General features: G+C 38.8%; 1 protein-coding gene across 2 annotated transcripts in view; it reads left to right on the top strand.

Moving 5' to 3' along the window:
- Positions 1-11,262, top strand: part of FANCM (FA complementation group M) — a 78,267-nt gene extending 67,005 nt beyond the window's left edge. For both annotated transcript variants that reach the window (XM_054725425.1, XM_054725420.1), the window contains 5 exons: positions 1,622-1,728; positions 3,774-4,343; positions 8,255-8,630; positions 10,257-10,545; positions 11,022-11,262. In XM_054725425.1, the coding sequence (XP_054581400.1) occupies positions 1,622-1,728; positions 3,774-4,343; positions 8,255-8,630; positions 10,257-10,545; positions 11,022-11,160 (1,481 nt within the window). In that variant the 3' untranslated portion in view covers positions 11,161-11,262. The remainder of the gene's footprint in view (positions 1-1,621; positions 1,729-3,773; positions 4,344-8,254; positions 8,631-10,256; positions 10,546-11,021) is intronic.
- The last annotated feature ends 3,480 nt before the right edge of the window (positions 11,263-14,742 follow it).

Here is a 14,742-nt window from a genome sequence, read left to right as displayed (position 1 = left end):
AGGTTTATAGGATAATCTGGTTGGAGAATGTTGATGCATAGACAACAACCAGTATAAAGGTCCTGAGACAGGAGTGTGCTTGGCATGTTCAAGGAAGGCATTGTTCCTAGAACTGAATGAGGAAGAGGGGGAGTAGTAGGAAGAGAGATCAGAGAGGTGCTGAGCAGCCAGCTCATGATTTGACTTCTTGTAGCAGTATCACTCTTCCTTCTGTGTTGAGAATGGCCTATAGAGGAACAAAAGTGGAAGAAGAGACCATTTAGGAGGCTATAGCAGTAATCTAATCAAGGAGTGATAGTGGTTGCTACCGAGGTGTTGGCAGTGAGAGGGTGACAAAAATTGGATTCAGGATATGTACAGCTGACAGGATTTTCTGCTGGATTAGAGAGGAAAAGAGGAGTCAGTGGGCTTGAGCACAGGAGGGATGTCGTTATTGCCTGTGGAGCAGTGGGGTTGAAGAGTAGGAAGATCTGAAATTCCATGTTAGACACAGTATGTTTGAAATATGTAGGATTTCAAAGTGTTCTTTTTAAACCTCAAAATTCACATTTTTTTCATGTTTCATTTCTTAAGTACTCTTTGCTAAAACTTTACAAAATGAGAAGCATAGGAATCTCACATTATGCTTAGTGAAAAAAGCCAGATTCAAAAGTCTACATACTGTATACTTTGATTTATATTTACATTTTGGAAAAAGTAAAACTGTAGGGACAGTAAATAGATTATGGTTGCCATAACAATGCATTTGTCAAGACTTAGAACTGTACCCTAAAGAGAATGAATTTTACAGTATATAAATTTTACAGTATATAATTTATATCTAAAAAAAATCTCTGAAAGCTCCTTGATTTGAGTCCTTCTAATCAGTAAACTGTAAGTAAGGGTCTCATTAAGTTTGTAGGGATTTAGCATGAGTCAGGAGGATATCTAACAGTTAAAGCTAGTTATGTAATGAAGATAAGGGAAATAGTATTCAAAGAAAAATTTATACATCTTGTAGCAAGCACTATAGTCTTCAAATAAGTAGTTACCCCTCAAAATAGCTGATGTCAATTAATCACCCTAAAATGTAGGAGAAATGGGAAACAAAAATTAAGTTGCTTTCTGATTATAACCTTAAACATATAGGCATAAATAGAAAATCGTGTGTTTTTCAGTTTTAACTTGACTGAAAATAATGAAACATACATACTATTGTCTGTGGCTTTATTGGTTTTGACTGTTTTGTTTTTGTTTTATTTTTGGCCTGGATTTCTTATGTTTTACTGAATACTTTCTATAAATCAGGTACAGTCCTAAGGTCTTTGTATACACTTTTTTTTTTTCATGAAAAGGCACCATGCTAATCCTCATTTTCAGAGGAGAGAGATAGCTAAGGTTGAGCACCTAAATAAATTGTCCGTGATCACCCAAGTAGATGGTCTGATTTCAAACGCAAAACTTCTAACTTTGCATTTTAAATAATTGTTTTTAGACATCTTTTTATATATTAAAAACGTTTTGTATAAAATAATTCTACAAAGTTTGAATCATGTAAATTTGGGATAGGTCAAAGTTAAATACTTTTCTCGTTTTCATTTAAATCATTTTGCTATTTAAAATTCTTATTATCTTTACACAGATTCTGAAATGAGAGCTATTTACATGAAATCTGTGCACAGTCCATTGATGAGCAGCCGATACAAAATGGTCCATAAGAAACATAACAACATAAACATTTTCTCACAGGTATAAACTCCAGAGATATAGTAGAGAATTTCCTGAAGGTGATGTTGAAATATTTTCCTATTAATGCAACTGACATTGTATTTCTAAAACTAGACTATCAAAGTTAATTTGGTTAATTTCTGCTCTGAGTCAGGAAGATGGACTAAATGAATTCTCAAAATCCCTTTTAATCCTTATTTTGATCAAATTATTCTTTCTTTAATTTTTAGTTAATTAGCATATGCCATTAAATTATTTTCTAATTAGGAGAATGTTTAAAGGAAGTTCATCATCTACTAGTTAAATTATTTTAAAAGATATTTTTATTGATTTTTTAAAGAGAGAAGGAGAGAGAGAAACATCCTTTGGTTGCCTCCCTCATGTGTCCTGACTGTGGATTGAACCCAAAACCTGGGCATGTGCCCTCACCTGGAATCGAACTGGTAAGCTTTTGGTATGTGGGGGGATGCTCAACCAACTGAGCCACATCAGCCAGGGCAACTAGTTAAATTTTTTAAAAATATATTTTTACTAGAGGCCTGGTGCACAAAATTCATGCACGGAGGGAGGTTCCTCAGCCCAGCCTGCACGCTCTCCAATCTGGGACCCCTCGGGGGATGTCTGACTGCCGGTTTAGGCCTGATCCCTGGATCTCACAATCTGGACGACTGGCTCCTAACCACTTGTCTGCCTGCCTGCCTGATTGCCCCTAACCCCTCTGCCTGCCGGCCTGATCACCCCTACCTTGCCCCCCTGCCGGCCTTATTGCCCCTACCTTGCCCCCCTGCCGGCCTGATCACCCCTAATCTCTCTGCCTGCCTGCCTGATCACCCCTAACTGCCTCTGCCTCCCTGCCTGATCGCCCCTAACTGCCCTCCCATGCCGGCCTGATCTCGCCCCCAACTGCCTTCCCCTGCCAGCCTGATCTTGCCCCCAACTGCCCTCCCCTGCTGGCCTGATCTCGCCCCCAACTGCCCTCCCCTGTAGACCTGATCTCACCCCCAACTGTCCTCCCCTGCCGGCCTGGTCGCCCCCAACTGCCCTCCCCTGCCTGCCTAATCTCATCCCCAACTGCCCTCTCTGCCTCGGCCCCCACCACCATGGCTTTGTCTGGAAGGAAGTTGGACGTCTGGAGGATGGCCAGTCGACCCAGTCTAATTAGCATATTACCCTTTTATTAGTATAGTTTGATTTCAGAGAGGAAGGGAGAGGGAGAGAGAGAGAAACATCAATGATGAGAGAGAATCATTAATTGGTTGCCTCCTGCATGGCCCCTACCTGGGATGGAGCCTGAAACCTGGGCATTGTGCCCCGACCAGGAATTGAACTGTGACCGACCTCCTTGTTCATGGATTGATGCTCAACCACTGAGCCATACCGGCTGGGCTAAATTTTTAATTCTTATATGTTGAAAATTTTTTTCATAAAAACGTTAATTCTAAAAACTATAGATTATTTTTTATTTATGGTTAACATTTTTATATTAGTCTTATTTGTTTATAAATTGACATGTTCAGCTGGGTAATATAGTCATTCATTTTTCTTCATGTCCATTATGTTTATTATATAGCACTTATCACATTGCTTATATATTACTGTTTATTTTTTCTGGCTACCTGCACTAGACTGTTAATTTCTAGAGGGAAGAGAGTTATATTTTTTTTTATCTCCAAAGTCCCCACTTTCTTCCATAAAGACTATACTCAGTATATGTTAGTTGAACAAATGACTGAATTAATAAAGTGAAATAAATATTGATAAAGATCTCGTGTACTTAAAAGAATATGTTAACTACAGGCTGATTTTATGAAAGAAATTTGTAATTTTTTCCCCCATTGATTTCAGAGAGGAAGGGAGAGAGAGATAGAAACATCAATGATGGGAGAGAATCATTGATTGGCTGCCTCCTGCATACCCCTTACTGGGGGTGGGGAGATCGAGCCCGCAACCCGGGCATGTGCCCTTGGCCCAAATCGAACCTGGGATCCTTTAGTCTGCAGGCTGACGCTTTATTCACTGAGCCAAACCCTAGGGCATGTAATTTCTTATTTGTATTTTTATTGTAGATTCCTGAGCAAGATGAAACTTATTTAGAAGACAGTTTTTGTGTTAATGAAGAGGAGGAGGAGTCTTGCAAAAGTCAATCAAGTGAAGAAGTGTCTGTTGATTTTAATTTAATAACTGAAGATTGCTTTGCAAATGGGAGTAAAGAGTATAAAACCCGACGTGCAGTAAAGCTAAAACAAATGAAGATGGGACAGAATTGTGCACGTTCAAAAAAGAAATTATCCAGAATTCTTTTACCGGATGATTCAAGTGAGGAGGAAAACAACGTAAATGATAAAACAGAATCCAATATTGTGATTAACCCCAGCACTTTTAAAAAGAGCAAACAACAGGACCATTGTTTGAATTTAGTGCATTCTGGGTCTTCCTTGCAGTCCATGGACCATTCTAATCCAATTGTTAATCAATTGCCAAAGCAGAGACAACAGACACTACTTGATTTAAAAGATATGGCTTCTGATGTCTCGGACTCCAAACCTCAGAGCCGAAATAAAATTGAATCCTTCTCACCATCATTCACTGCTGTTGATTCACAGAAGGACTGTAGAAATTTTCCAATTCAGTTGAAGGTATGGACCAAAATAGAGGAACTATTTTACCAAAACTTGTTTACCACAAGTTGTTTTTATTTTGTTTTCCTTTCTTGTGTGTTTTGTGTTAAATAACTAGGTCAAAGAAAAATTAGCTAATGTTGAAATTCTTCAAATAAGAAATAGCACATTAAATTTTATGGATAATTCAGATATGGGTGCTTAGGTTATAATTTTTAAAATATGGTAATAGTTTTCTTAATAACTCTGTAAGGAAACTTCCTAATTCCATTAAAAGGCTGTAGAAAAATGAGCTTTCTGCAAGGTAAAATTAATAGAAATTATGTGCTCAGAACTAGGCCTAACACCCTGATTAACTTTTCTTTCCCCCCCCTTAAGGTTTCAGGTATGTAACTCATCTCTTTATGGGGGAGAAGAGTTTAGGGGCATCACCTAATTTCCTTCCTTCCAGAATGGCTGAGGAGTCCAGTTTCCAGCTTCCCCTATCTTGCTATTGCTTAAATAATCCCTAACACCGTTTTTAGTTTTTAAGAGTTTATAGTTAAGTAGTTTTACTAAAATAGGGATTAAAGTCATAGTACTAGGAATTCCCTAACTGTAAATATTGATTTATTTCCTTAATTGTCATTTAGGAGTGAGACCTAGACCTAGACTTCTATTTCTCTTTTATTCCAGGTATTTCAGTCCGTTCTGCCTTACCAATATGCTACAGTGTCCACACAACGGCTCTCAAATTGGCCAGTTTTAAATTGTTCTCAGGCTTTTATTGCCCAAAGTTATTTCTCAAAGGTATAATTAGGATAAAGGTAACTAGATTACATTTTATAATAGATTGGAGACCAATTTCTCTGAGCCTCAGTTTCCTCAGCTGCAGTATAAAGATAGTAATCCCAAGGGTCACGGTGGGTAATACATGCACAGCACTTTGAAGCCCTGGAAGCACTGTCCACATTTGTACTGTGGCGTGCTCCAACTGAAACACACGCAGGCTAGTAATACTGTGAGCGTTGTGGAAAAGATACACAGATTTTACCAGGAGTGGGCTTTAAATTTTCTTCTATATCTAGTACTACAATTCTAGAAAATATGATTCTTTCTTTTTTTTTAAATATATTTTATTGATTTTTTACAGAGAGGAAAGGAGAGGGACAGAGAGCTAGAAACATTGATGAGAGAGAAACATCGACCAGCTGCCTCCTGCACACCCCCTACTGGGGATGTGACCACAACCAAGGTACATGCCCTTGACCGGAATCAAACCTGGGACCCTTGAGTCCGCAGGCCGATGCTCTATCCACTGAGCCAAACCGGTTAGGGCAGAAGGGGAAAGAATTTGAGGTAAATTTGAGAAGACAGAACATAGACTAAGTATCTGTCAAAAACTGGTAGTTATTTAAAATTTAACCTTTACTTTGTCGTGTATAGTATATTGCAAACAGCATTCCTTGTCTGTCATTTACCTTTTTCTTTTGTTTGTAGTAGTAGTTTTGCCATAGGAAGAGGTACTTTTTTATACAGTTGCCGTTATTTTCTTTATAGTTTCTGACTTCATTGTCATGTTTTGAAAGCTATTTTCTACTCCAAGATAAGTACATATTTCTAGTATTTTTGTTTTTTTGTTTTTAGTGGCCATTTCTTCCTTCATTACATTTATTCTTTTTTTGTGTTTTGAAATTGAATGTATTTTAAAGATTATTTCTGAGTGATTAGGACTTCCATATTTAGCTTAGGAGGTAGGAAGCTGGAAAGAGCATTGTTCTCTTCCGTGTAACAATAACCATTAAAAAATCCAGATAATCTACAATATCAGAGGTTTATTTTTATTGGAGTTGGGATTGCAGGACAACCAATTAGTCTGATATCTAAGGAGAGACAAGTGCTTTCAATGAGAGACTTGATGAGACGGGAGAGTCACTGGGCACTATACAATCTGGGAAGAATTTAGCTAAAACTTAACTGCAAAAGGCAGTGAACTAGCATGAGAGTTTAGAATCCCTGGAAGCTGCAGACCTAAGGGGAATTTGCAACCACTCATGCACTCTTCTTCACAGACTCACCAGTTGTTCACAGGAAAGACTGAGAATTAGAGAAAGCCTTTTTCCTGCTGCAGGAAGTGATCAGCAGTTCAATGGAAAAGGCACCAAACCTCATTGTTCCTTCTCCCCTATGGAACAAAAAGCTTTAAGCTTTAAGCCATTAGGGATAGAGCAGCAAACCCTATAGCCTTTAGGGCTTAGGCAAAGACCCTTTGCAGATGGAGGAAGGACACAACAACAACAAAATTCTATAGCTGAGAAAGTGTCAGGAAAACATCTTGGGCCTAGAACCGTGGTCGGCAAACTGCGGCTCGCAAGCCACATGCAGCTCTTTGGCCCCTTGAGTGTGGCTCTTCCACAAAATACCACGGCCTGGGTGAGTCTATTTTGAAGAAGTGGCGTTAGAAGAAGTTTAAGTTTAAAAATTTGGCTCTCAAAAGAAATTTCAATCGTTGTACTGTTGATATTTGGCTCTGTTGACTAATGAGTTTGCCGACCACTGACCCTAGAACATTAGGGATCTCCAGTCCCTAGGAGGCAGGGCATGATCACTGAGAAGGTTCCACCCCTGAGACTGGGATACAAGTCCTGCTCAAGACAGGCGGAACCAGGACAATATAAATACCCCCACTCCCCTCCCCTCACTTCCCTCTCCCCACTTCCGGCCCCAACAAGAGGCTCCTAGTGCTCCCTCCAACTAGGCCAGCAAGCACTAAGTAACAGATAAAAGCCATCTGCTGACTGGAATGACAGTATGGGAAGAGAAGCTTTCTGAGGCTCAGGCTCACAGAGAAGACCTAAAGCTGAAAGAACATTTAGAAAAATTATCTGGCAACTCACCCCCCCCCAATTACAAAGTAGCACTACCAAGTTTAAAGCCTCTGGTTGTACCTAGAGTAATCATAGCAAGAAGAAAATTCAAACCCAACGAAATGTTTGACTAAATTTACTCAACCCCACACACTAAGGCCTAGCAAAAGAAAGGTATACCTGTTTCTAAATACCATTTGCTCAATTACTGCTGTTCTACACAAGATGTTTGGATTTCAACCAAAAGTTACAAAGTACGTAAGAGGAAGAAAAAAACACATTCTTAAGAACCCCCGATATGACCTATCAGAATCAGACAGGGAATTTAAAATAGCCAGGATTTATGTGTTAAAGGCTATAAAGAAAAAGTTAAGCAAAGATGCATGCATAGGGAATATCATCTGAGAAATGAAAAATATAAAGAACAATAAAGTGGAAATGCTAGAAATGCTAAACATGGTAAAAGAGATGAAGGTTGTCTTCAATGGCCCATCAGTAGACTCAATATAGCCATAAAAACGACCAACAAATTTAAAGCAAGGACAATAGAAATTACCCAAGCTGAAACACAGAGTGAAAAAACAAATGGAGTATCCAAAACCTGTGGGACTGTATCAATAGGCTAACATACATGTAATTGGAATTAAGAGCAAACAGGGTAAGAGATATATTTGAAGAGGCAGTGGCTGAGAATTTTCCAAAATTAATGAACATTGGTATACAAGTACATGAATCTGTTTTGACTACTTTTGGAAATTATTTCCACCAAGGAGTGGAATTACTGGGTCATATGGTAATTCTGTGTTTAACTTTTGGAAGCTATACCATTTTATATTCCCACCAGCAATGTATGTTCCAATTTTTTCACATTCTCATCAACTCCCTCCCCCCCCCCGCCACCCCCTTTTTTAAAATTGTAGTCGTCCTACTAGGCTTCCGTGAAGTGGCAGCTTGGTTCTTCATCTATATAGTTAGTTTGGTCATGTTGAAGAAAAAAGCGTATCAGTAAAGAAAATCAACTTCAGGCTTACGGCACTAACATATATTTAACCTGTTTGTGATCGTTGTTTTCTACATTTTCAGGTTGGTAGTTCTCTGGAAGATTCTAGAACTTCAGTAACTTACAGCTCCAATTCAAGACCATGTTTGGCTGGCACACATGCCTCTTTTAGACTCCCACAGGAAGGCCAGAGACCTTGCATTCTTGTAGACAGCCGTGAAATCACTTCTGGTTCAGAAATAATTTCTTCCCTACGAGCAGTTCATGGCTTTCAAGTAGAGGTTTGTCCTCTTAATGGTTGTGATTACATTGTGAGTAACCGCATGGTGGTGGAAAGGAGGTATCAATCTGAGATGCTAAACAGTATTAATAAAAACAAGTTCATTGACCAGATCCAGTACCTACAGAGCATGTTTGAAAGAATATGTGTGATTGTGGAAAAGGACAGAGAAAAAACAGGTTTGTATTTTTAAATGTTTGTTTATAAATCTGTAAGGGAACTTGACTTAATTAGTTCAATCTTCTATTGTCAGGATGTGGAAAGCTCTTACAATACCTGACTCATTTCATATTTACATAATGTTTTTCAGTAGTCATTATGTTTAAATGCAGCTTATGAATTGAAGGGTGATAAATTGAAGGCAAGTGAACCAAGCATAAGTCTTTTTCAGTTGCCCCAGAAAAAATGAGGGCCTTAAATAAAGCCGTGGTGGAGAAAAAGGATTCAGGAGGTTTGGGAAGCAGGATTAACAGGAGTTGGTGGGATGACTCTTAAATTGACTAACTTCTTGGTTACTGGACAGTTAGGTAGTGGTGCTGTTTATTGATATTATAAACATGAGAAGCAGATTTGAGGGACAAGATTGAGTTCTCAATAGGTCACTGAAATGGATGCCGAGGATGGATTTGGAAATGCAGGATTGGAGCTTCATTTGGGGAATTACTATGGGAGTCACTGAGAATAGTGAAAGGATCATGGGATATGGAATCAGAAAATGCACTGAGTTCTGATGTTGCATTGAAAAATCATTCCCTCTGAGGAGTTAATATACTTGTCATGTTATGAGGATTAAGTGAAATAATGTAGGTGAAAACGACTATTCAAGATTGTACAGTCATTAAAAGGAAAAAATGTAGTTTATGTAAACACTAGAGGCCCAATGCACGAAATTCATTCAAGAGTAGGCCTTCCTTCCCCTGGCTGCTGGCACCGGCTTCCCTCTGGCACCTGGGACCCAGGCTTCCCTCGCAGCCCTGGCTTCATCCAGACGGTTGTCCAGAAGGACGTCTGGTCTAATTAGCATATTATACTTTTATTATTATAGATTGGTTTGGTAATTGAACAATGTATCTTTTTATCCCCATGCTTTCACTGGTGAACCATGTAATCTTGGACAAATAACTGTATCTTTCAGTAATCTTTTTTTTTCTTTTTTAGTTTGACAATCGAGGGCTTTAGGTTAGGTGATCTCTTGGGTCCTTTTACTTCTAAAATTAAGTAATTTCATCTTTACCAACATATTTTTTAGTATGTTGGAAAGTAATACGTCAAAAGTTATGGAAAAGTACCTTTTTTTTGGCATATAAAGAATGCCCAAAAGAGAATATAGGTAAAATGTGGAAAGAAAATAAATGAGAAAGTTAGGGGAGTAAATTAATAGGCAGGAGTTAAAGATAACATTAAAATGGGTGTGTGGAGTATTGAGTTACTCTTGGAGTAAATACATAAGATAATTTTGTATCAGTTAAACTCTGAGTTCATCAGTGCTAGTAGCATTATGAAAAATTTTATTAGAGTCAAGTAATGTGGTCTTGGCTTTAGGAACGAATTATCTACGAATATAAGCTCTTCCCTGCCTACACACCTTTCTATGTTGATTCCAATTCAAGACACTCATAAAGACAGGTTTCCATATTTTATCTCAGAACCTTTAAATCTTTAGCTGTAGGGTTTCTCAGTATCATAAATAATGTGGCACTAGTTTTTTTTAATGGTGTAGATCTTGGGATTTTAATATGTAGTATTCTGATTCTAGTTAATGTAAGTTACTAATGTTTGCATTTTCCTAAACATGAAATATTTAGGAGACACATCCAGGATTTTTAAGAGAACAAAGAGCTATGACAACCTACTGACTACCTTAATAGGTGCTGGAATTCGAATTCTTTTCAGTTCCTGCCAAGAAGAAACTGCAGATTTGCTAAAGGAACTGTCTTTAGTGGAGCAAAGAAAGAATGTTGGTATTCAAGTTCCAACAGTGAACAGTAATAAATGTGAAGCACTTCAATTTTATCTAAGTATTCCCAATGTAAGTTACGTAACTGCATTAAACATGTGTCACCAGTTTTCTTCTGTTAAAAAGATGACCGACAGGTATGTCTGTTTTAATATTTTTAAATGGTTACATTTAAATGATTCTTAGAAGCGTTTCATGGAAATTTTAATACATTTTTTAAAAGGTATAGGCTAGTCTGTTAGAGTATTTCATTCAGTAGAGACTTTTTTCTTGCCAACATGTAAGTCACTCATGAAGCTGAGACCATTAATTGGGGGGTGGGGGGGAGTGGGGACAGACAGTGTCTTTGAAGAGTTTAGAGCTCTATAGGAAACTAGACAGAGAGCATTTACATGGGATGTTGCAATCTAGCACTTCTAGGAAGAGATGATTTTCTTAAAGGCTTTTATGTTTGGTGTTCTTTAAGCAATATAATAAACTATAAGTCAAAAGTTCTAGTGTAATTTTTTTTTAGAGTTTAAAGTGAAAGTTTATTAGTGAAGCAGGGAGAGAGGGGCTACTCCACAGACAGAACAGCCATGTAATGTTTTTCTTGGTCTAATTTATTTTTCAGCTCACCTCAAGAAATCTCCATGTATGCACAAGTAACTCATCAAAAGGCTGAGGAGATCTATCGGTATATTCACTATGTATTTGATGTGCAAATGATACCAAATGGTCTTAACCAAACTAGATTGAAATCTGATGTATGACCAGACTGCTCAAAGGTGCAGTTATCAAAGAACTCTCACAACACTAAATGCACTCTAATAATCATTGCTGTGGTTTGGGATTATCAGTTTAAAATATGTAAATTAGAGAACATATCCATTTCTATTATTTTATATTGTGTATATTTTTATTTATATGTTATATATTTTAAAAAATATGTATAATAATTTGATTAACTGGACTATGAAACTGTTTATTGAATAATAAAAGGTTATTGAAGGTGCAATTAAGAAAGTAAAAGCTGAAAAAAAAAAGTAAAAGCTAGAGTTCGAGATATATTTTGAAATTTTTCCAAAGATTTTTGTACTATCATCATTTGTTAGCATAATAGGTTGATGCATCTGCCTGCTGCCAACTTAATGGTCATAAACAATTTTTCCTATAATATCTAGAATATTTTAAATGTCCTGAGTCTACATACATATTGAATCAGATGTGGGTGTATTATGAGATAAGTGCCCCAGTAACTAGGAAATTAGAAAGCATAAATGAGTATGTTTACCTCACCAAAGGTGACCCAATCAAGTAGTCAAATCCTATTAGTATAAACTCTAACCAACTCTACTTGTTTGGTTGTTGTTGAAATATCATATTCAAAGAAGTGATATATTGGCTTGGACTTGGAAAATTTTTCATAGATGAGCTACTGAATATGGACTTTCGTTGTGACCCATTCTTGTTTTTATGATGCTATTCATGTTTTAAGATGATTCCATATTTTTACCTGCAACAGCTGAGGCCCTTCTGTCTAGTCCAGTGGTCCCCAACATGGGGCACATGCCCCACAGGGGGGCAATTTGATTTTTAAGGGGGACAATTTGAGAATTAGTTTTTTGGTTTTTTTTCCTCTAACATTCTCATATTTAAAATGAATCTTTATTAATAAAAGAGGGATATTACAGATGTTCCTCTTTTTTCCCTCCATAGCTCCCCTCCGCTCTGTTCCCACCCTGCCCCAGGCCCCCACCACCCTATTGTCTGTGTCCATAGGTAATGCATACATGCATGGAAGATCTTTGTCTAATCCCTTTCTGCACCCCCTACAGCCTCTTCCCTCTGAGAATAGTCAGTCTGTTCCATTTCCATGCTCCTGATTCTATTCCATTCACCAGTTTATTCTGTTCATCAGGTTTTTTTATTCTTTTGATTTTTAGATTCACTTGTTGATAATGTATTTGTTGTCACTTTGTTGTTCATAATTTTAATCTTTACCTTTTTCTTCTTCTTCCTCTTCTTAGAGAATACCCTCCAGCATTTCATATAATCCTGGTTTGGTGGTGATGAACTCCTTCCTTTAGGTTTTTCTTGTCAGTGAAGCTCTTTATCTGACTTCAATTCTAAATGATAGCTTTGCTGGGTAATCTTGGTTGTAGGTTCTTGCTATTCTTCACTTTGAGTATTTCTTGCCACTCCCATCTGGCCTGCATAGTTTCTGTTGAAAAATCAGCTGACAGTCGGATGGGTGCTCCCTTGTTGGTAACTGTTTTTCTCTTGCTGCTTTTAATATTCTTTGTCTTTTGCCCTTGGTGTTTTAATTATGATGTGTCTTGGTGTGGTCCTCTTTGGATTCCTCTTATTTGGGATTCTCTGTGCTTCCTGGACTTATAAGTCTATTTCTTTCACCAGGTCGGGGAAGTTTTCTGTCATTATTTCTTCAAATAGGTTTTCAGTATCTTGCTCTCTCTTCTTCTGGCACCCCCATAATTTGGATGTTGCTATTCTTGAAGTTGTCCCAGAGGCTCCTTACACTATTATGTATTTTTGAATTCTTTTTTCTTTTTGCTCTTCTGGTTGGGTGTTTTTTGCTTCCTCATATTTCAGATCATTGATTTGACTCTCGGGATCCTCTAGTCTACTGTTGAATCCCTGTATATTATTTTTTGTTTCAGTCAGAGAACTGGTATGCTTAATTTCTGACTGGTCCTTTTCCATTTTTTTGGCATTCTCACTAAGATCCTTGAAAGTCTCACTAAGTCCCTTAGAGGTTTCTAGAAGATTCTTGAGTAACCTTATAACTGGTTTTGAACTCTATATCCAGTAGTTTGCTTTCTTCCATTTCTGACATGTTTCTTAGTCTCCACATTTTGGCTGTTTCCCTGTGTTGGGTAGAGCTTCTAAGTCTCCTTGAATTGATCGAGTGGCCTTGTGTAGTAGGTGTCCTGTTAGGGCCCAAGCCTCCTCAATCACCTGAGATGGACACTCTTGGTGCACCCCTTTGTGGGCTGTGTGCACAGTCTTGTTGTAGTTGAGCCTTGATTGCTGTTGGTATCACTGGGAGGAATTGACCTCCAGGCCAACTGGATGTGGAGACCAGCTGCGACTACAGTGAGAGAGCTGCTATGCAGGAGACACCCTTATGGGGCAGGACTTGCTTCAATGGGGCTTTGGTGCTCACTGAGTCTGCCCCTTGAGTGTGTCACTTATGGATGTGAAGAGTTGTAATGGTCTGACACTGACCACTAGGTACACTAGCTCTTGGGTCTCCAGGGAGGTGCAAACTCAGCCACTGCCTGAGGCCACCCAGCAGAAGCTAGAGAGATCTGCAGATTCCTCCTCTTTGTATCAGGTTTGGATGTGCCCAGATGAGGCCCAGCTGTGAAGCAAGGCAGGCTGGTGCTTGTTCCAGGTCTTAGTCCTTTTATTTATAGGTTTGGGGCTCCCTGACCCAGCTGCATCTTGTTTGACAGGTTTTTAGCCTGAGAAATAACAGGCCATTTATATGGAAAAGCCACTTCACACAACTTGGGTGGGGTTGTAAATTGGGTGGGGCAGGGTCTCAGGGAATTACCAGGGTGGAGCAAACAGAAATGGCTGGCAGTCAGCCCTGCATCCCAGGAGGTCCCAGCACGGGAACAATGACCGCTGAGAGTACCTCTGTCTGGAAGAAAGCTGCCCCAGAGTTCCTGCCCCAATACCAGACAGTCCAGTTCTCCTCGTATGTGTCTGGGTCCCCTAGAGCATCACCCGACATTGGAGCTTAGAGGAAGTGGGAGCTTGTAAATTCAGTTTGTGGTGCCAGCCTTTTAAGAGGAGCAGCTGGGTCTCCAGCCGCCAGTGTGTCACTGAGCCCCAATCCGCACTGGTTTTTACAGTCCGTAGTTCTTACTGCCCATAGGGACTTCTTTCCCCAGCTCTGGGATCCTGGGCTGGGGGTCTGGGACTCCTTGTTCCTCCGGGCAGCCTCCGCAGAAGCGATCTCCCTCCTGATTAAAAAATCAGCACACATGGGTGTTGGACCAGCTCATTCCACACCTCCAACCAGTCTCAGTGTGTTTTCCTTCTCTAGTTGTAGGTTAAATAATAGCCATCTTTCTGGTGGTTCTGGATGATGGTTGTTCTGTATTTTAGTTGTAATTTTGATGTGGTTGTGGGAGGCAGTGAGTACAGGCATTTGCCTATGCCGCCATCTTGGTTCTCCTCCAAGAATAAGTTATTAACTGAATTTTTTGCAGTCCTTATGGTTCTAGGGGCCTCATATACAGGATATAAATATATACTGTGGCATATTTATGCATTTCAGTTCTCTATTATGTTTTGAAACTTTATTTGCTATTTTTTCATGT

Source organism: Eptesicus fuscus, chromosome 2, assembly GCF_027574615.1.
Source record: "Eptesicus fuscus isolate TK198812 chromosome 2, DD_ASM_mEF_20220401, whole genome shotgun sequence".
NCBI lineage: Eukaryota > Metazoa > Chordata > Mammalia > Chiroptera > Vespertilionidae > Eptesicus > Eptesicus fuscus.
Note: the sequence above shows the minus strand (reverse complement) of the source record. Positions and strands in the feature narration are given on the sequence as shown.